This window comes from Triplophysa rosa, linkage group LG7 (genome assembly GCF_024868665.1).
Source record: "Triplophysa rosa linkage group LG7, Trosa_1v2, whole genome shotgun sequence".
NCBI classification, from domain to species: Eukaryota; Metazoa; Chordata; class Actinopteri; order Cypriniformes; family Nemacheilidae; genus Triplophysa; species Triplophysa rosa.
Window position 1 is genome coordinate 7,260,782 of NC_079896.1, and position 23,475 is coordinate 7,284,256.

General features: G+C 39.6%; 1 protein-coding gene across 1 annotated transcript; it reads left to right on the plus strand.

Moving 5' to 3' along the window:
* Positions 1-1,318: 1,318 nt before the first annotated feature.
* Positions 1,319-19,104, plus strand: slc6a22.1 (solute carrier family 6 member 22, tandem duplicate 1). The gene is made up of 15 exons (XM_057338180.1): positions 1,319-1,720; positions 4,113-4,312; positions 4,398-4,532; positions 5,079-5,219; positions 5,294-5,381; positions 5,506-5,638; positions 6,515-6,649; positions 6,725-6,828; positions 11,893-12,017; positions 12,121-12,233; positions 12,312-12,449; positions 13,500-13,602; positions 14,647-14,747; positions 15,369-15,539; positions 17,826-19,104. The coding sequence occupies exons 1-15, from the start codon at positions 1,698-1,700 to the stop codon at positions 17,958-17,960; spliced, it is 1,845 nt and encodes a 614-aa protein (XP_057194163.1). The 5' UTR covers positions 1,319-1,697; the 3' UTR covers positions 17,961-19,104.
* Positions 19,105-23,475: the final 4,371 nt, after the last annotated feature.

Sequence of the window (23,475 nt, forward strand, 5' to 3'; positions counted from 1 at the left end):
TTGGATGCCTTACAAGTCTCTGAGCACATTACCATGTTCATCCTGGCAAATCACAAGGCTGGTTTCAGACTACTTTTAGACTGGTTATATATTGAAATAGCATAGCCTACCATGTGAAGGCTGAGTCTATCCTCAATTACAGTAATATAATTCCATTTAAATTATATTTAAAATGGAGTAAATTTTTTGGAGTACGTGCATTCATATACTGCATATAAAATCGATATAATCTAACAACAGACAATATATTCATTTATTATACTACAGAGACTCCACCTTTTAAAGTGACGTTTCTTCGTGTTGTTCAGAGCCATAATATAAAATAAAATAAATCATTAAACATAATACAATTTAGTATCAGCATCATCATAAATGTGCAGGACAAAGGTTTATTTAAATCACATTTAAACCTCTAATAAAAAAGAGATTCTTTAAAATGTTGTTGCAAACTCCACCCTTGTGATTGTGTGTGTGGAAAGTGCCGGATTCCAGAGGGATATTCATTTAGGGAAGCTGCATTCAAAGTATTTTAACTTGGATGCTGTTAAGGTGGGAATAGTAGTACCTATTAATTTAAAAGATACAATAACTTTTTTAAAAGCTTTTGTGCCAAGGCCACTGTTGGACAAATCTGTGCTTAATGCAGAATTTAAGCAGAATTGCATGGTTGGACTCCTCCCCACCAAATATTATGGGAAGATCAATATTGGTATCAGTATGAAACAATCTTTATTATTAAAACATCATAATGTAAACAATGTGCAACTAAAATATAGGCCTACAATACCTAAACTTATTGAGAACAAAATATGCAACAAAAATATATACATAATAATATTATCCATTCATCAAAAAGAATTCCCAGTTAATATTAACTTTTCTTCATTGCATAAAATAAAATAAACTGATGCTATCATCTGATTTATTCAACAGAAAATGTATAGAAACCTTCAAAAAGAATCCTCATGACTTAAGCATGAGTAGAGTAAAAAAACAAAATAGTATCTTATACGACAAGTCCTCAAGATTTTGACTAGAACTGTAGAAATGAAGAATACAATAAAAATTCGAATAGACATAAACATAGGCCTATAAATAATAACAAAAGTAGATTCAAAACAGCAGAAAATCCCAAACGCACACGCATGCTTTTCAGAATTCTGAAGTAAAGTAAAGTGTTTTAGGTGTATTACATAAACATATACCTCAAAATGACAAGATGGTTGTGTTTACCCACGTGTTGTTACGTGTAGTGTAGTGCTTTACAATCTGTTGAGTTTAGCCCCGCCCTAATTTTACACTCTCTCTCACGCACACATACAGAGTACAGACACGCATGCGATCACACACTCTCAGTGTTGTATGGACTGCCTTACCGTACTAGTGAGAAGGAGAGGGGTGGGTCTCAACTACATTACAGCAAGCAAGAGACTGAATTAACCTTAAAGTTTATGGCCAGATTAAATGCGGTAGAAGCGGCTTTCTCAACTTCCTGACCGGTTGCTACAGCGCCAACCTTCGTTTTCTGTTTACTTTCATTGTAACGCATTTTAATTTACTGAGGAGCTTTTAGTTTGATTAACGGCGTTTGTTTCAGGAGTGTTTCGTTTGGCCCCGGCGTCTCATCGGCGTGGGTTCGAGCGCATTTTTAGACTGAACAGTCCAAGTGTTCGGCTGCTGAATGTAGGATAAAGGTCATGAACAAAAGCGCCGTCACAGAGTGAGTTTCCTTCTTTGTTTTCACATCACTAGGTACTGTATGTGCGATGAATATCACGAAGATCCTTTATGTGCGCAAATCCTATAAATAATAATAAATGATAATTCATTATTTCTGCTGTTTCTTAAATATTCCATTTGATACAGTAGAATGTAAATATTATAATTAGACGGAAGTCCAAGAAAGGACATTTGTGTCAGTTCATATAGGCGTAATTGTAAGCGCAGTAGAGCAGTAATCTCTATAAATATACAATGTTGGTTGCAACAGTAGGCCTGCAGTTTATGTTTGTAATTGTGAATAGTAACAGGTTTGATCTAATCAGACTCCACCAGAATTGCAGAATATATACACAGAGTTAACATGAATTATTGTCATTGACTAAACATAACATTAAAGGGATAGTTCACCCCAAAATGAAAATTCTATCATTAATTACTCACCCTCTAGTTGTTTTGAGTCAAAACAACGAAAGATATTTTGAAGAATGTTAGCAACCGACAATTCTGAGGCACCATTGACTACCATAGTAGAAATAATTCTTGTGTAATGTTTTATTCTGTTGAAAACAAAATAAGATATTCTGAGGAATTTAAGAAAGCAAACAGTTCTGGGGCACCTTTGAATACCATTTTAATTTTTCCTACTATGGTAGTATGGTTTTTCCTACTATGGCATGGCAGAAATTTACACAGGTTTGGAACAACTAGAGCAGTGGTCTTCAACGTTATTTGGGGCAAGGACCCCTTAGATGAGAGATGCATGGAGTAGGGACCCCCTTATACTAAATGTGTAAACAGAGCTATTACCCACGTGTTGTTACGTGTAGTGTAGTGTAACCATAGTAAAGCAGGCCGTTTTATTAAGTGTGCTTCTTTTCCTTCTATTTTCATCATTGTGATTCGTCTTGTTCTTTCTGGACCACCATGCTTGTCACGTGATTGTCACTATCTGCATGCACCTTCCCCATGCAATATAAACACTGTAGGATATTTGTACTACACAACATTTTAATCGGATTAATTGTTTTTACAACTCCTGGTAACTGTTTTGCTTTTATTGCTTAATTAAACAAATAACAAATAAAAAAAGGTAGTTAACTTAATTTATATGTATTTATGGTGAAATTACTGCATTTCTGTGTCAATTCCTGTTCATTTTGAGCATGATATGTGTGCTATCACTTTAAAACACTTCGTGCTGTACAGCAAAAATAGACTCGATGTGTAAACGATCGCTGCACTGACGCAACGCACCGCATCTGCCAGACCGACAGAAAGGGAACGTCTGTCAAACGCATACATGAAAATGTAAAAGACTAGTGGTAAAAAGTGATGTCCAAGTTTGGATAATTAATGTCTTTACATTTATGCCGATATTATTAAAGATGTATTAGAACAGTGTATAGTTTATATATAGTGTATAGTTGCATAGTTGTTCTACGCTCAGCTTTAAGAATTTAAAAAGGAGACTTGATTTAAGAAGACTTGACAAAACATTACATACAACACAAACACACAAGTCAAGGCCCAGAAAATAATGACTTTTTAATAACAAACTAGAGAGGATCAACCCCAAATTAATAACTGCTAAACGTGTAGTCATTCTGTGCTTTATTGTCTGTACATTTTTGTTTTTTCTGTGCATTTTTTGTGTAAAACCCATATTGGCAGATATGCTTTAGTTTTCCGTTTTTGCTAAACAATTTTGTCAATAAACAGAAGATTATTCCAGCTGTGAAGAACTGCACAAGCGCCATGTAGACCAATATTTGACTTTAAAGCACTGTTAAATATGAAATGTAAATGCACAGGTTGTCAGAGTAATTATGACATAGTGAGGTTGACATATTGAAGTCAGGGTCGACTTCAAAGTTTTAACAGTGACAAACACGTTTAGTTATGGTACATTCCTGTCCATGGACTTTGTCCATATAAAATCTGATTGTTTCATAGGGCCTGCAAATTTTTTGTCAAAATTGTGTTATTCACATATTCCTATTCTGTGACAATTATTTACATTATGTGATGGTTTTTTTACAGTCTGTACATTTTGGGACTTCTTAGAAGCCACAAATCAACAAAGTCGAATGGAATGCAAAAATGTTATTTCAAAACTGCTCAGAATGCAAATACAATTGTATAATTACATATCATTTGCAATAAGAAGAGCTATAAGTACAGACACTACAGCATTGGAAAACTGGAGACGTATTCTGACTTCTAACCTTGTTATTTGAATGCTTCATTACAAATGGTAAGCGTTGGATTAACCAGATGGTTCTGGAAAGACAAAGTCATTGCTGTTTTTGACCTTTCTGTTCTAAACGTTGTTGGGCTTCAATGGCTTCACTGTTTTGACAGATGTTTGCAATGCTGTACTTGTTTTGCAGTGACATGGAGATGCAGCATGATCCAGAAGTGCAGTTTAAACTGGCTCACCCAGATTCAGAAAGAATCGACCCGGGGCCCAAAACCCGAGTGAGGGGCCAGTGGTCCAGTAAAGTGGAGTTTATCTTAGCTGTTGCGGGACAGATCATTGGTTTGGGAAATGTGTGGAGGTTTCCATATCTGTGTTACAAGAATGGAGGAGGTTTGTGAGCTCTTGAAACAATCCAGTACTATAATTCCAAGTCACTGCTGTCTTTTAAAAATAACAGCTAATGTTCTCTTTCTAGGAGTGTTTTTCATTCCATATGTGGTATTTCTGTTCGCCTGTGGGATTCCTCTGTTTCTCTTGGAGATTGCTTTGGGTCAGTACACCAGCCAAGGGTCTATCACCTGTTGGAGGAAGATTTGCCCACTATTTGAAGGTGAGCAGCACTTAAGTGTTGAAAATATAAAAAAGTTTGTATTAGAATGCAAACAACATGTTGTATGTCATTGTGATGTATGTTTACTGTTAAAATTAGCTTTAGTCGAACAGTAAATGCCCGTACAAAGAAGCAACAAACAATAGTGGTTTGAAATGCAAGATGTTTCCTGTGTGTGTATTGAGAAGAAATGAAACATGAATGAGGCAGCTATGGGTTCTTGAGTTCTCAAAATTGCATATTTGTTTGTAGATCTTTCATTTGGTATGATCTTGTGACTCGGTTCATGAAAACCATATTTACAGAAACTGCACGTGTGATTTGTTTCAACTTGTAGTTCATCATTTCCCTGTTTTAAAATACTTTGTATGTTTGTAAAGTTGGGTTAGCAAAAATAGGGTATTGATGGTCCCTATCAAATGCATTTTTCTTCTTTTGTTACATTTACATTTAACATTACCTTTCAGTTTAAGGCTTGTCAGTAAATGTAAGCGAACAAAATGTGCGGACGAAAACAGGATAATGTTTTGACCTACTTCTGTTTAGGTCTGGGTTATGGAAATCAGGTGGTCGTTTTATATTCCAGTATCTACTACATCATCATTCTGGCCTGGGCTTTCTTCTATCTTTTCTCTTCTTTTAGTGGTCAACTACCGTGGGCCAGCTGCAGGAACTGGTGGAATTCAGGTATGTTGCAAAACTAGTTTCTGTCATAAAAAGTGGTTCTCATTTTTGCATTCACATCTGTTACTCACTTACAGACACCTGTGTAGAGTTCGACCGGACGGAAGGCACAAGAAATTTGAGCTTTGCGGAGAATGCAACATCACCTGTTAAAGAATTCTGGGAGTGAGTGTTAGCCAAACCCAAAAGCGCTTGCGTCCACATTATCATTTAATTAATATAAAGATTTGTACCTGACATACAAATAGAAATCTCTAGAAATTACAATGACAGAAAGATTGTTTTGTAGGAGGCGGGTATTGAATATAACAGGAAGTGTGAATGAGCTGGGCAGTGTGAGGTGGGAACTTGCTCTGTGTCTTCTGTTGGCCTGGATCATCTGTTACTTCTGCGTGTGGAAAGGAGTGAAGTCCACAGGCAAGGTATGCTCAAATTAAAAGTCAAATTAATAACGCTCAGGAAAATTGTATTAACTGTTACTGTAAGAGATAACATAAAACACTATAAGTAAGAAATACAAGTTGGATGGTTACTTTTCACAAGTAATAATAATAATAATAATTAGTTTCATTTATATAGCGCTTTTCTGGGTACTCAAAGCCAATTAGTACATATGGGGATGATTAGGAGGCCATGATGAATGAGAGAATTTGGCCAGGATGCCTGGGTTACACCCCTACTCTTTTTCGAAGGACATCCTGGGATTTTTAATGAGACGTTAAACAGTCAGTGTGATGCGAGTCTGACGGGAGGGATTGGGTGATGTCTTTCCAGCACAAAGCGCTGCCTTTACTGGCAGCGTCAGTAATTTTATCGATTTAATGCAGGACCAAACCAGACAGACCTAAAGAATAAAATGAGTCGGAGAACATCATCACTGGATTTATTATATGCAGTGCAGTAGTTAAAAGTACCTGCCTCAGGTTGCTGTTCCGTAAACAGTACAAAGCTTAGATTAAGACCAAAATAGCAGTACCAGATCCCCCTCTTAGCTGCGAGGTGTTTTTAAATTAAGATCTTAACTTTAAACAGGCAGTAATAAGGTATTAAGCTCGTTTACATTATTTATACAAAGACATTTAATTCAGACACTCTTGTTAGACTTGGATACTGCTGTAACCAAAACACTGTTTACTCTGCGTTGAACGATGTGGAAGTCAAAAACCCGGAAGCGTGAAAAAGGCCTATTGATTGACACATTACATGTTCTTACAAGGGCTGTTTTAATGATATCATTTGTGTTGTTTGATGGATATTGACACAGATTTTAAAATGGGGGCTTGTCTATTGTCTTTCAGGTTGTGTATTTTACAGCTACGTTTCCTTATGTCATGCTGCTAGTGCTTCTGATTCGAGGTCTTACGTTGCCCGGGGCCATAGATGGCATCATCTTCTACCTCTACCCTAATCCAACACGCCTCACAGACCCACAGGTAAACAAATCTAGGGACATGCTGAATGGTAATGACAAAGGACTGTCTGTGAACTTGTTCTCTCTTGGCCTGTAGGTGTGGATGGATGCTGGAACACAGATCTTCTACTCTTATGCTCTTTGCATTGGGTGCCTCACAGCTTTAGGAAGCTACAATAAGTACAACAACAACTGCTACAAGTGAGAAAACTCGTGAGAAATTACTTGCGATTTTAAATGTTTTAAGGATTATTTAGTTTCCATGTTTACATTCATTATTCCATAGCAATTCTAAAATGCAGAAAAAAGTATTTAAAAAAAGTGACCTTAAACTTCACTTACACATGACAGCAGTTTGAAGTTCCCTTTCTGTCAGTCTCTCGACGTTGTGTCGAGCCGACAGATGGGGTTCGTCCTTGAGAACCAATCGCTTCCGACTTCTTAGAAAAGGCCAATGAAATTGGCGAATGAAATTTGCATGCCGGACTTCGCCCCCGGATATCCGGGTATAAAAGGGAGACGGCGTGCCTCATTCATTCACCTTTTGTTCTTCGGAGCCTTCGCTCATGATCAACAGACTTCGCTACAAGATAGCAACTACAAGACTGCCGGTTCTACAATGTGGTGCAGCAGACTGTCCCTTCCTGCGGCGACTTCCCCTGGGCGTCTCGGCGGTTCCAGAAGTGTTCGAGTTTTTTCTCTAAAAAAGCAAATTTCTCCAGCGTGGCATGTCCCGCTGTTCTCATGGGTGCAACACACTCATCAAGGAGTGGGACGGACACGATGTCTGCTTCCAGTACGCTGGGGCAGCCCTTGTGGATATGTCCTGCCCGCACTGCGGGCGGTTGATGATTCAGACGTTGCGTCACGGGTGGCTGTGTGTCACTCAGCCACCACCTCGTCTGCTTCCCGTTCCGTGACAGCAGTGGCTACGGCCCTGCCATCCGCTACGGCGAGCAGCGAGGGTGATATGACGATTACTGTGAGCGCTAATCCGTCAGCCACCGGCTCGCGGACCGTTCGCACCTCGTCTCGCTTGTCTGACCATTCCCCATGAGACGGTCCCACCGTCTTGTTCCTCAACCACGTATTCGGAAACGGTGCGTGATGATGACATGTCCGTTGCAGCATCGGAGGGTGACTTACTGGCATTGGACTCCGACGATTCCTCGGAGCTCCCTCCCTCGGGGGGTCAAGCCCAGGAAGAAGCGGACGTCGAAATGTCAGCCATGCTTTCCCGGGCCGCCGGCATTGGGTTGCAGTGCACCGCACTGCCTCTCCCAACGCTCGCGGCTGGATACATGGTACCTCGGGTTTGAAAGCGGCTCCAAGCCGCACTCGCCCCCAGTGCCATGTTTTCCCGGAAGTGCATGAGGAACTTAGTATGATTGGAATGCCCCCTTTCGGCGCGTGCACGTCAACTAGTTCCATCGCCCTTCCCTCGATGGTGGGGCAGCTAAGAGGATACGTCGATGTCCCCCAGGGGCTCGACCTAGACTCCCGTCCAAAGCATGTAGGTTTTTCGGCATCTTAGGCAGAGGTGTAAAGAGTACCTGAAAACCATACTTAAGTAAAAGTACAGATACCTTGCAGTGAAAATTACTCCATTACAAGTTACAAGTCACCAATTCCAAAACGACTTCAGTAAAAGTCTCCGAGTATCTGATTTTAACAGTACTTGAGTATTTTACTCATACTGAATGTAGGCTCAAAGAAGCACTAGTCCTCAACACTTAAGAGACACGTCAGTGAAAAACAGTTGATTTGTGAGGAGAGCAATCGCATTTATTTTCTTAAATCATAATAAGACTGAACACCTCAAAATTGCAACAAATCATGGTCGACACCATAACCTACGTCATTACAAACACCCTAAGTCTCATTTAAGCTCAAGTGCTCATAAGTAAACCAAACTCCTTCAAAAGGGTCTCTTCAATATAACAGATAAATAAAATAATGTTAAGTAGAATTAAAAAGTCAAAGCCTTTTTGCACTGGACATGCTGGTTTGGGCCTCATCGCCAGCTGCAGTCATGTCCTCATTTCACATACACTGTTAGCCCTTACCTGCCATTTCTACAGTAATACATTGGCAACACTGTTGCCAGCTAGTTACTGTAGGTGTTTTACAGTAAACTACTGCAATGGCTGTTTGAAGATACATTATTAAAGAATCTATTAACGCACTTAAGTCACACAGTCTTAGATGAACAAGTGTAAATAACAGATGAACACAATAAATCTGTCAAGATTTCACCAGAGGAGAATTAAACACAAACATCAATAACATCTTCACATATTACAGACACCACTTTCACTTTATATCTGTCATCTGTGTAAGATCTTATTGAGATTTAACTCTAGTTCATAGTGGTTCAATTATGTTTTAAGTCACCATTATGGCGATCAGTGTTTGCTTTGGTTGGACTCTTTGACTTTCTTGTAGCTTTAAAATGTACACTTATACAATAACACTGAAAGGGACTTTACAGGAACCGCAACTTTATGTTTGCTTAGTAACTGAAGATACATCTGAAAGAATTCAATCATTAAATAATAATAATATAGCATTTAAGATTTATTAAGATATGTTTGGTAAAGTGATCACATGTTGTAATGGAAAGATCTCTGTCAGAAAATCTTTCTTTGCAATTGAGACACAGTTAGACACTTGACATACAAACCTCATCAATGGTGACAAACAATCATGAATGAGTTTTGTACTATGTACCCAGCATGCATTGCAGCATGAAGCTGTTCAGTTGATTGTCACCATTGTTGAGATTCATATGTGAATTGTTCATTTCTCTGTGTCCGACTCATTCTATAGGTTAATATTTTGTCTATATAGTGTGAGAGCACTTTTGAAAATTGAAATACTATACATTCTTTTTACTGGTTTACATCACTTCATGGCAATAGTCCCACCATATGGTCAAATTTTGAGCAAACATGTTTAGAGCACATTTAGGAAGAGTTAGTTTTAAAAATAAGAGCTTTTGTAGATGTGTGACCTACAGTAACTAGCTGGCAACAGTGTTGCCAATATATTACTGTAGAAATAGCGGGTAAGGGCTAACCGTGTATAAACCGCCAGCGATTGACATCTACCTGATACTGCACTCATATTCATATAAAGAAGCCATGTTGACAAGTTTTTGTAAGTTAGGGCAAAATCCACAAGATTGTAGTACCTTCATTGCCCTGTAAATGGCGATATTAATTATAAGATAGGTGTCATGCAAAATGTAATGTGTAATTGCATTAGTCATTACAAATGTAGTGGAGTAAAGAGTACATATACTTGTTCAAAAATGTAGTTAAGTAGAGAGTAAAAGTTGCTAATATCTTTAATACTCAGTACAACTACAAAGTAGCCAAAAAGATACTTAAGTAAAGTAACTAAGTACATTTACTCCAATACTTTACACCACTGATCTTAGGTGTCGAGAGCTTACTCTGCTGCGGGCCAAGCTGTCCCCTCTCTCCACGCTATGGCCATCCTGCAGGTCCATCAGGCCAAGGTGTTGAGAGAGCTCAATGAGGGTAAGACCGACCCAGCGCTTATGCAGGAACTCCGCGCCGTCACCAACCTCGCTCTACGGGCGACCAAGGTGACCGCGCGGGCCCTGGGTCGGGCGATGTCCACACTTGTGGTCCAGGAGAGACACCTCTGGCTGAACCTTGCACAGATGAGTAATGCCGAGAAAGTCCGCTTTCTCGACGCACCCATCTCGCAAGGGGGGGCTATTTGGTGATACTGTCGAGCCGCAGTTCTCGACAGTAAAGAAGCAGACCGAGGATATCAAGCATATCCTCCCCCTCCGCGATTCGGCCGCCCTCTGGCCGTCGAGATCCCGTGCACAGTCTGCTTCCCAGCAGCCTGGTCCTCTTCGACGCCTTCCGGTTTCGGCGCCCCCCAGCAGCCGCAGCGAAAGCCAGGATGCTCCCGTGCTTCGGGCCAAGGTCGCCGCCCCTCTGGAGAGGAAGCGATCGTGCTCGTCCCTCTAGCCGAGATGTTCAATGGGTTTTACAGCCCGTACTTCATAGTCCCCAAAAAGGGGGTTGCTAGATCTGCGTACCCTGAACAGGCACCTACTCAAGCTGCCGTTCAGGATGCTCACGCAGAACCGCATCCTGGCATCTATCAGATGTCAAGATTGGTTCATGGCAATCGACCTGAAGGACGCTTACTTTCATGTCTCGATTCTCCCTCGTCATCGCCCGTTCCTACGGTTCGCTTTCGAGGGTCGGGCATATTAGTACAGAGTCCTCCCTTTCGGTCTGTCCCTGTCCCCACGAGTCTTCACGAAGATCGTGGAAGCCGCCCTCACTCAACGTCGAGAGACCGACAGAAAGGGAACGTCTTGGTTACGGATGTAACCTCAGTTCCCTGATGGAGGGAACGAGACGTTGTGTCCTTCTTGCCACAACACGTGCTGCCCACTGCAGCAGTCGTGAGAGATCTCAGGCTCCTCAGAACAAAGGTGAATGAATGAGGCACACCGTCTCCCTTTTATACCCGGATATCTGGGTGTGGAGTCCGGCATGCAAATTTCATTCGCCAATTTCATTGGCCTTTTCTAAGAAGTCGGAAGCGATTGGTTCTCAAGGACGAACCCCATCTGTTGGCTCGACACAACGTCTCGTTCCCTCCATCAGGGAACTGAGGTTACATCCGTAACCAAGACGTTATAGCTGCACTATATGCCACTTTTTTTCCCCCCTGCTCATAACATTCCTCTGTTGTCTGTTATCGGTCACAAAATTAGACCTAAACAGTTTCAACAAATGAAATTTCCTAAATCAAAACTAATAAGCTCTCCCTGTTATTCATAAACATTTACTACTCCGTAACTTTTAATCGAAGTCACTGAGTGCAGCTGTGACATGTCAGAGGGGACCTGGCCATCCCGACTGAGATTGATTTCTCCCAAGGTTTTTTTCTCCATTTATTTAGCATTGGAGTTTGGGTTCCTCGCCAAAGGACCATGTTGGTTTGCTCACCAGGAGACTGCTGATATTAGATATTTTTTATTTTCTCCTGTAAAGCTGCTTTGGAACAATGCACATTGTGAAAAGCGCTATATAAATCCAAATGAATTAAATTGTGGTGTATGTGCAATAATGGATAGTTGGTTTTCAAAACTTGTTCTAAATTTGGATGTTTTTGAATACATTTTAAATTAAAACATGTAATGTATTTGCGTTATTTTAGTAATAAACTTGTGATGATTTTTGTTCATATTTTTCGCCTTTCTTGCAGAGATTGTATTTATCTGTGCCTGTTGAACAGTGGAACCAGTTTTGTTGCTGGCTTTGCCATATTTTCAGTTTTGGGCTTCATGGCGTACGAGCAGGGAGTAGATATTTCATTGGTGGCAGAGTCAGGTAACTCAAAGCTAAAAGCAGCTCCTGCATGGCACGGACGCTCTTAATTTGTCTGTGATTTACCTACACTTTAAGCCTCAGCAAATTCCTCTGGTTTTGCCAGGTCCTGGTTTGGTCTTCATAGCATACCCAAGAGCCATTGCAATGATGCCTATGCCTCAGCTGTGGTCCATATGTTTCTTCATCATGATTATTCTGCTGGGGCTTGACAGTGAGGTGAGTGATTGAGACGTGTGATGATATGTTTGGATTTATGTCACTGTTGCTGTCAGTACATTCATTTCTCTTTTTTAGTTTGTATGTCTGGAGGCTCTTATGACAGCCATAACGGACACAAATCCCAACTTTTTCCTACAAGGACAACGTCGCAAACTGTTTCTCCTCCTCGTCTGTGTGGCCAGCTTCCTCGTTGGCCTTCTGATGGTGACAGAGGTATTGTTTTATCATGTTAAAATAATTCGATTTTGGATTCTTTTTTTGGGTTACTTGTCTTTTATTTCAAAAGTCATGTTCTGCAAAAGAAAGTCATTTTGGAATGGTTTGGAATGACATTAGGATCAGTAAATGATGAAAGTGTTTTTATTTTTAGGTGGACTATACCTTTAGGATACCGTAATAATAATACAAAGAGCCTAATTTACATAGTGCTGATAACAATGACATGATTTAAATACTGCACAGCACATTTTTATGTTTAAAGGAGCCCACTAGTGTATTTCGACAGCTTGGTTGCCAGCTGGCGACAAGCACAGCATATTGCAGCAAACAAACGATCTGGGTCAGAGCAGATTCCACCCTTTCCAGTACTATTACATTGCAAACTTAGAAAGAATTACTATATTATTTTACAACTTACGAGGAGTAATATACAATTTTTTTACGGTTATGTAAACGAGACAGCAATATGGCCCGTAAATGCAACCTCCGGAGGACGAAATCTCTTAAACGAGCTGCTGATTGAGTTATATTTGCAAACAACAAAACCCCTGCAAATGTATAAATTATCAGATAAACTTACAGTGTAAGAGCTGATGCTGTCCATTACACTCTTGTAAGTGTCTGGCAACTTCTGTGAGAGTCTGACGAGGAGGAGGGGCGAGGAAAAACCCTTGCCAATATTTTGAATTTGGACTGCAATATTACATACGGCTCCTTTAATAATAAAAATAATAATTTAATGATAAAAATAACATATACACCTATATGAGTAATTGATAGTTAACATCTTTCAGATTTTAGATTAAAATGTATATTCAGTATTAGACATTGTAACTTATGGTAAATGTTTAAATGTGTCACAATGTTTTGTCACATTTTTGGACCTTTGCTATTTTACTTAAATAGTCCTGTGGTATGACAAATTCATTTGTAAAAGATTTTTAAATCATTTTAGATTTAGATTCACAACCACATGACATGCTTTCCACATGTCCAGTACTCGTATGTAAATGTAGTAATCTTTTTCTTACATCTGTTCCATAGGGTGGTCTGTATATCTTCCAGTTATTTGATTATTATTCCTGCAGTGGAATGACCCTCCTGCTGTTTGCGTTTGCACAGTCATTGTGTATTGGCTGGATTTATGGTGAGTATTACATGTAACACCATTGCTGGTTTATAGGTTGGCAGGATATTCCACACATCCAGCTATTAGGGTTAAAGTATGTAGTGAATTATTTTGTGTTAGGATATTTTAAACTACTACAGAATCGTACAGTTAGACCTGCTATTAGTAGCACATTCTTTAAGTGTCTTGTTCACAAGGACACATTCAGGGTCACCCTTACTTGGGTTTGAACCTGTGATCTTTGTTTTGACAGCCCAGATTCTCTGCCATCACCATACTGCCATGTTGTGTTTATAGTAGTCTCGCGTAGCCAACTTATCGCCGCTTTCTTTGGCCAAGGCCCGCCCAAGAGGCCATATGACTGACAGGAAAGCAACCAATCATGTTTCGTTTTGTGCCGCATCATGTTTAGAGGCGTGGAAATCTCCTCGCAGTAACAGACCGGTGTAAATTCACGCACGTGTCAAAAGTTAACTGCAACAAAATGATTATAGGTTTATGCCGTGAACCTCGCATACCTTTAAGAATTAAGCGTTTAGTCGATCGTGATGAATTCTTATAGCAACCGTTGTAAACACGACAGCGTACATTTTAGATCAGACGGCTTCGTGTTGTTTCCAGGCGGACCGTTAAAGAACGCGACACACATGTCTCCCGGAAATCCTGTGAAATTCAACCAATCAGATGACGACTTCGAACGTGCTGAAGTGTTTCCTGAAAAGTGTGCCTTATGCATCAGACATTTAGCCAATGGTCCATGGGCGTGACGTCTGAGGCTGAGACTATGTTTAGTAAAGTTCAGTCATGTAATGAATCATGAATACTAAGGACTAAGGACAAAACCAGTGAGTATGATGCTATGAACACCATAGTCATGGGCTTAATTCCCATTGAATTCATGGACTGATAAAATGGATATCGCAAATTTTTTTGTGGTTAACAGTGTCTGCCAAATCCAATCGAAAATGAGCGTGTATGTAAATGACATGATCAGTTGATCAGATCTTGTGTATTTTCATGTCGGGCTCAAACATTCCAATACTATTCCCTATTTGTTTACAGGTGCTGATCGTCTTTATGAAAACATTGTAGACATGATCGGTTACCGTCCTTTGACGCTAATGAAATACTGTTGGAAGTACATCACTCCTATTGTGTGTCTAGTAAGTAAAGCTATACTCTTAGACCCACTGCCCTCACTGTAAAGTTGTGGTACAGTATATGTTTGGAGGTCATGTTGTAATGTGGTTACACTTTGGTATTTTTCGACAAGGTTTAGCCACTGAATTAGAAACACCCCTTTTTCTAAAGATCCGTCCTACAGACATGCATACAAGTCAAGAAATGTGAATAACATAACTTGCATTTTTCTAATATTGCTTTGCATTGGTGTTATGTTTAACAGTTAACAGCAGCAAAACAGTATTCTCACATGACAAACTGATGAAATGCACACTCATCACCCCACTTCCCATATGCGGTCTACACTGTAAATGCAGAAATTGGTCGGCAAGTAAACATGTCTAAAAGTCTTCTGATCGACTAAACAAAGAATTTGACCTTTGGCCTACAGTCACATTTTTGTCTGGCACACAAACAGTTGTGGTATCTGTAAGGTATTACAGACATTTTCTGCATGCCATTCTGTAAAAAATCAATTGCAGTTGCTTTGAATAGAATGTCTGAAATAACAATGTTATTCGTTTTCTTAGAGTAATTTTTGTCGAAGAACATCAAAGCTCGTTATTTATCTTATGAGTTCAAAGATTGTTTTTCTTTTCAAGGGCACATTTGTTTTCTCTCTGGTTAAATTCACTCCTCTGAAGTTTAACAACACATTTGAATATCCATGGTGGGGCTACGCTGTCGGCTGGTGGTTCACCCTCTCTTCAACATTACTGGTTCCCATATGGATGATCTATGTTGTCCTCATCACACCTGGTACACTGAAACAGGTAAGATAAGAAAGAAAAATCACAGGAGAGATCTCTTAGATGTCTCAGTTGTTTCTTCTAGACAGCAATGAAATTAAGTAGAGAGCAAATGAAAACACTTGCTTAAGACTTATGTATCTCATTGGATCTCCCTGAGAAAGTAAAGGCCTGTTATCTTTTTTGCATTCCAACAAATTTAGGAGGAACATCTGAGACAAAGTTGATTACTAAATGAAATGCATCCGAGAGCATGATTCATATCCTTTGACATATTCAGGATCAACATCTGAGCAATAACATTTTTCTATGGGTTTTCAAGCATGATAAAGCACGGTAACACTTTATTTTACGGTGCCCTTGTTACGCATGGTACATTTATTTACTATAGTATTTACTATAAATTATGCATAATTACATGTAACTAACCCTGACCCAAACCCTAATCCTAACCCTAACCCTATAGTAAGTACATGTAGTTGCTTTTTATTACTCAGTACTTAAATGTATAATTACACTGTAACACGGGCACTGTAAAATAAAGTGTAACCTAAAGCACACTGAACCTTTAAATGATTGAGAAACAAGTTATACAGATACAGTATCTCACAGAAGTGAGTACACCCCTCACATTTTTGTAAATATTTTATTATATCTTTTCATGTGACAACACTGAAGAAATGACACTTTGCTACAATATAAAGTAGTGAGTGTACAGCTTGTATAACAGTGTAAATTTGCTGTCCCCTCAAAATAGCTCAACACAAAGCCATTAATGTCTAAACCGCTGGCAACAAAAGTGAGTACACCCCTAAGTGAAAATGTCCAAATTGGGCCCAATTAGCCATTTTCCCTCCCCGGTGTCATGTGATTCGTTAGTGTTACAAGGTCTCAGGTGTAAATGGGGAGCAGTTGTGTTAAATTTGGTATTATCGCTCTCACTCTCTCATACTGGTCACTGGAAGTTCAACATGGCACCTCATGGCAAAATCTGAGGATCTGAAAAAAAGAATTGTTTCTCTACATAAAGATGGCCTAGGCTATAAGAAGATTGCCACGACCCTGAAACTGAGCTGCAGCACGGTGGCCAAGACCATACAGCGGTTTAACAGGACAGGTTCCACTCAGAACAGGCCTCGCCATGGTCGACCAAAGAAGTTGAGTGCACATGCCCAGCGTCATATCCAGAGATTGTCTTTGGGAAATAGACGTATGAGTGCTGCCAGCATTGCTGCAGAGGTTGTAGGGGTGGGGGATCAGCCTGTCAGTGCTCGGACCATACGCCGCACACTGCATCAAATTCGTCTGCATGGCTGTTGTCCCAGAAGGAAGCTTCTTCTAAAGATGATGCACAAGAAAGCCCGCAAACAGTTTGCTGAAGACAAGCAGACTAAGGACATGGGTTACTGGAACCATGTCCTGTGGTCTGATGAGACCAAGATAAACTTATTTGGTTCAGATGGTGTTAAGCGTGTGTGGCGGCAACCAGGTGAGGAGTACAAAGACAAGTGTGTCTTGCCTACAGTCAAGCATGATGATGGGAGTGTCATGGTCTGGGGCTGCAGGAGTGCTGCCGGCACTGGGGAGCTACAGTTCATTGAGGGAACCATGAATGCCAACATGTACTGTGACATACTGAAGCAGAGCATGATCCCCTCCCTTCAGAGACTTGGCCGCAGGGCAGTATTCCAACATGATAACGACCCCAAACACACCTCCAAGAAGACCACTGCCTTGCTAAAGAAGCTGAGGGTAAAGGTGAAGACCTAAACCCTATTGAGCATCTGTGGGGCATCCTCAAACGGAAGGTGGAGGAGTGCAAGGTCTCTAACATCCACCAGCTCCATGATGTCGTCATGGAGGAGTGGAAGATGACTCCAGTGGCAACCTGTGAAGCTCTGGTGAACTCCATGCCCAAGAGGGTTAAGGCATTGCTGGAAAATAATGGTGGCCACACAAAATATTGATACTTTGGGCCCAATTTGGGGTGTACTCACTTTTGTTGCCAGCGGTTTAGACATTAATGGCTGTGTGTTGAGTTATTTTGAGGGGACAGCAAATTTACACTGTTATACAAACTGTACACTCACTACTTTACACTGTAGCAAAGTGTCATTTCTTCAGTGTTGTCACATGAAAAGATATAATAAAATATTTACTAAAATGTGAGGGGTGTACTCACTTCTGTGAGATACTGTATGTTAAAAAAGGGACTTGGTAGATAGACTCTGACCCACATTTAAAGAATTTTGCCTTGGCACCCGGTTAATCTTTTGCTAGGTTTAAGCTTTTTACTTTCAACTTTTTCAGAGATTGAATACCCTCTGCACTCCATCCAGCGACCACTCCATCCAGCGACCATCAGCAAGACCGAAAGACGCTGTGACCCAAAACTGGAAGTACAGCATGTACTGTATATCATGTCCTGATAGAGAAACTGTATAAAAATATCCTTGGGCTGTAAAAGGACAACTGTAGATAGCGTTAATGCCTTTAAAGATACACGTTCACGTGAGCTCCTAAGAAGGCATAACTCCAACTGTAGCTGACTATGACAATCTACAGTATTTTAAGGTTACTGAAGGGGTATTTTACAAAGAGTTACTGTGATTGTGCCCACTGATAGTTTGGTTTATTTGCACACGTTATGTTTTTTTACACCAGATATGCTGAAGGTAATGGCACAAACACGGCCAAAAAACTGTGCTGAATGGTGTTTGCATGGCACAGACTGCCAGTTTGCAGGCTGGTGTCATAAACGTGGGTCTCCCCAGATGAGTGAATCTGTCATGGGACACCAAAGTGATTGGCTAATAGAGCTGTGTACTCTATTCAAGTGCCTGATTATAAAACCTTATCTTACCTTATCTATACCGTATGACCAATAATTTAAAATATATATATATTTTAAATAGTATAGAAACAAAGCTGTAGATCATAATATGGTCTAGTCACTAGGACTGTCTGACATCCCTTTAGCACATAATAATGAAAATCTTAATATGCCTTGTTCTTCATTATCTGTTGTGATCAGGTGATCATCTTGCTAAAAAAATCCATTAACCACTGCCATGGGAGTAAAAGCAAATAGCACAAAGTTTTGCGAAAGACACACAAACTCTAAAGAGTCTAATTTACATAGAAAAAAATAAAATTGCTCTGAAAAGTACTTATGACTTTTATAAAAATATGCAACTAACAATGACCTTAAATACTGCAGAATTGGTAGGTGAATTGATAGGTTTTTGTGCTTTCATACATGAATGTTACAGTCTTAGTTACTCAGTTATGAGGCATCTCATGACCTTACTCGATTATAAACAGCTGCAAGATATGAGACAACACACAACTGATACGAAAAACATCACAAAAATGAGGGAGTGGACCAGTGACATTTTGAAAGGACCAATGTTCATTACAGTTGGTATACAAAACTTTGGATAATATGTTACTTTTTTCAGTTAGAAAGACTTTTAATGTTTAAACCAGAGTGGCTTAAAAAAAATTCAAGGTATGTTCTGTAAATCATGTACAGTGAGGGAAATAAGTATTTGATCCCCTGCTGATTTTGTAAGTTTGCCTACTTACAAACAAATGAAGGGTCTATAATTTTTATGGTGGGTTTATTTTAACTGATAGACACAGAATATTAAAAAAAATCAGGGGAAAAAAATGTTATATAAAGGTTATAAATTGATTTGCATTTCAGTCAGTGAAATAAGTATTTGATCCCCTACCAACTAGCAAGAATTCTGGCTCCACAGATTGGTTATGTGCCTATATGGACCACAGATTAGTCCTGTCACTTTAAGAAAGTACTCCTAAATCAGCTTGTTATGTATATAAAAGATGCCTGCCAACAGAATCTGTATCTTCCAGTTCAACCTCTCCACCACCATGGTCCAGACCAAATAGGTTTTAAAGGATGTCAGCGACAAGATTGGAGACCTGCACAAACCTTGAATAGGCTACAGACAGAAGCTTGGTGAGAAGGAGACAACTGTTGGTGTGATTATTTGGAAATAGAAGATATACAAAATAACTATCAAATGCCCTTGTTCTGGAGCTCCCTGCAATATTTCCCCAATGGGGTAAAGATGATCATGAGAAATGTTAAAGATCAGCCCAGAACTACACGGAAGAAGCCTGTTAATGATTTCAAGACAGTTGGGAACACAGTTAGCAAGCAAAACATTGGTAACACATTGGTAACACGCTATGCCACAGTAGACTGAAATCCTGAAGCACCCGCAAGGTCCTCCTGCCCAAGAAGGCCCGCCTGGCTCGTCTTAAGTTTGACAATGAACATCAAAATGATTCAGAAAAGGCTTTGGCGAAAGTGCTGGCACTGCTGTGAGACCAAAATGGACTCCTGTGTTTGGAGGGAGAGAAATGCTGACTATGAGCCCAAGAACATCATGTCTACAGAGAAGCACAGTGTTGGAAACATTCTGCTTTAGGGCTTTTTCTCTGCTACAGGTATACAGGATGACTTCACCGCATTGAGGGGCTGAGGGACGGGCCCATGTACCGTAAAATCTTGGACGAGAACCTCCTCCCCTTAACTAGGTCACTGAAGATGGGTCATGGATGAGCCTTTAACATGACAAAGACGCAAAACATATTGCCAAGACAACCAAATAGTGGCTTAAGGAGAAGCACATTAAATGTCCTAGCCAGTCTCTAGACCCTAGTCCTATAGAACCTCTGTGAAGGAGGCTAAAACTCCAATTTGCTGAGCGACAGCCAAGAAACCTTAAAGATTGACAGAGGAGTGGACTAAATGTATCCGGACACATGTGCAAACCTGGTGACCAACTATCAGAAATGTCTGACCTCTGTGCTTGCCAACAAGGGTTTCTCCACAAAGTACAAAGTTATGTTTTGCTTGGGGATCAAATACTTATTTCACTGACTGAAATGCAAATCAATTTATAACCTTTATATAACATTTTTTTCCCCTGATTTTTTTTAATATTCTGTGTCTATCAGTTAAAATAAACCCACCATAAAAATTATACACCCTTCATTTGTTTGTAAGTAGGCAAACTTACAAAATCAGCAGGGGATCAAATACTTTTTTCCCTCACTGTATAGTGGAACACGTCGTGGCCGTTACACCTCGGGTGTGCATTAACTTTTGAATAATTGAACGGACCGGAGTCAATTATTCCTCTTATACCACGGTTACCACACACCAGGACATTATTCAAATTTTTAATTTCAACTTTGTCATGTTATCGTCTTTAAGATGCTGTTGATGGTAGGACTACTTCTTGCGCATCTCATTTCAAGCGTCCGTTAGAGCGAACGGACTCGGAGGCTTGAGCCACTGCTACAGTGCTACGTGGTGTGTGAGTGAGAGAGCGAGAGACTGCGCACACACCTGCGTGTTTGCACTAATGTGACAGAAAATCCAGTGATAATAATATTAGTTATTCCTCTTAGTGTTTGTATCACCAGCAGTAAGTTCAGTGTTTATTAATTCATTTAGTTTCTCTATTTAGTTATTTTATTTATTCGATTTCAGTATATGTATTTCTATGTTGTTTTTTAAATGTTTTGACTATTGAAATGAAACTGCACGCGTGTCCATTAACAGTAAAGTTTGACGTCAGATCAAGAGCAGGGTGCTGTGTGAGGTGATGGCCTGTACTATAACATTTATGTTATATAAACTTGGCGAAGTGATATGGAACTGTAATGCGGTCGGCAGACCTGGAACACCTTCATAGGTGTGCATTTACTGAAATTTAAAGGGGTCATATGAAACGAATAATATAGTTTGTTTTAGATGTAATGCAATTTGTAAACACGATTTAAGGTTAAAAACCACTGTATTTTCCACATACCGTGCATGTTTGTATCTCCTCTTTGCCCCGCCTCTCTGAAATGCGCGGATTCTTTACAAAGCTCATCGGTGTGAAAAGCGAGGTGTGCAATGATTGGCCAGTTATTGGTCGAATACTGCAAGCATATGACGGAAATGTAACGCCTCTTAACATATTTGGAACATCAGGTTCCAAAGCAATAGACCTATTTCACAGCGTGACGTGTACAAACCGGAAGTAGGGTAAACGCTTGTCCCTCAATGCTCTAGCTCCATTCACTACACAGAACAGTTGCGGAGACCAGAAGTTGTTAGGCATGTAGCGCTCCTTTTATGCTGATTTGTCTAACCTTGATAATCAGACCTTGATAAAAAATAAGTAGCTCAAAAAACAATGTTTTTGTAATGTTTGTAAACCATGAATAAATCGGACAACATATGCTACTTTTGTTTTTGGTAAATAAAATGAATGCCTGCGAGAAAACAAGCTGAATGAATGGCTATGACAGCAGTAGGGCCGGAAAAAGTTTTCCCCTACTTCCGGTCTCTGTCGCCATTTTGTGAAATAGGCAAATTGTACTGACAGACAGGTACGCCCACCTTACTTGCATATACATTTGGGCAGCCTTAGTCAAATCATACCACGAACTGACGTGGGGTTGTGGGGGTGTGGTTACACGAGACGTTTCAAACAGGTCTGGGTGAGCATTCGCTTTTAGATAGAATTCATCTTTTGTTCTGACACTTTAATTTTTGCAATTTTACATGTCTAATACATGCATGGCCGACTTATAACACACCAAAGACACAGAAAAAACACGCATTTGCGCCATATGACCCCTTTAATGCATACCCATAGAACGTTTGTCAACCAATTAGATTGAAGCATTCAACAGCCCCGTGGTATAATATTATAATAAAATACTGCATTTTATATAATAATAATAATTTAATATTATTATTAAAGTAAATTAAATATAAAAGCACATCTTTATTGACTGTTCATGTGGTCTGTGCATGTTTTATCAAAGTAGATAATGTTGCGGGTTAACAGGGTACTTACACCATTTGTTACATTTGTTTTTACAGAACCTAATTATGTATGTTAAGTGGAGTCATATTTTGCTTCTTAAATCTTCTTAAAGTATCTTTATTTTTTTAGTAAAATGCAAATTTCTAGGGTATTTAAACTAAGATGTACATGAACTGATACTGTATACTAGAAAGGACTGTTAAATAATGTGCCATACGACTTCAATAAATGCTCTTTTGCTGCTCCGGGTGTATGTGTGTTCACCACTTGCTGTGCTACTTTCTGGGTGGGTTAAATGCAGAGGTCACGTTTCGGGTATGGGTCACCATACTTGACAAATATGTCACTTCACTTCTTTTGAAATTAACTAAGCTGGTTGCTCCATGTCTGCAGGTGAATGAGTAATATCTCCAGGATCTTTGAACATTGGTTCAAACAACTTACACAAAAAGCTTTTACAAGATTTATTAGACTGGTAGGCCTAGTGAAATTCTAAATGTAAATGCTCAGGATTAAATTTGTTAGATGGTGTGGCATGGATTGTCATCAGACATGTCAGATTTCTGGTTAGATCAGTGGTGTAGAGTATTGGAGTAAATGTACTTAGTTACTGTACTTAAGTATCTTTTTGGCTACTTTGTAGTTGTACTGAGTATTAAAGATATTAGCAACTTTTACTCTCTACTTGACTACATTTTTGAACAAGTATATGTACTCTTTACTCCACTACATTTGTAATGACTAATGCAATTACACATTACATTTCACCTGGTACCCATCATTCTTTTGCGGCAGTTTATTTTTGATACAGAAGAATTAATATAGCCATTTACAAGGCATTGAAGGTACTATATCTTGTGGGTTTTGCTCTTACTTACTAAAACTTGTCAACATGGCTTCTTTATGTGAATAAAGAGTGCATTATCAATTAGGGTTAGGATAGGGTTATCAATGTCAATCGCTGGCGGTTTATGTGAAATGAGGACATGACAGCAGCTGATGATGAGGCCAAAACCAGCATGCCCAGTTTAAAAAGGCTTTGACTTTTTAATTGGACTTAACATTATTTTATTTATCCGTTATATTGAAGAAACCTT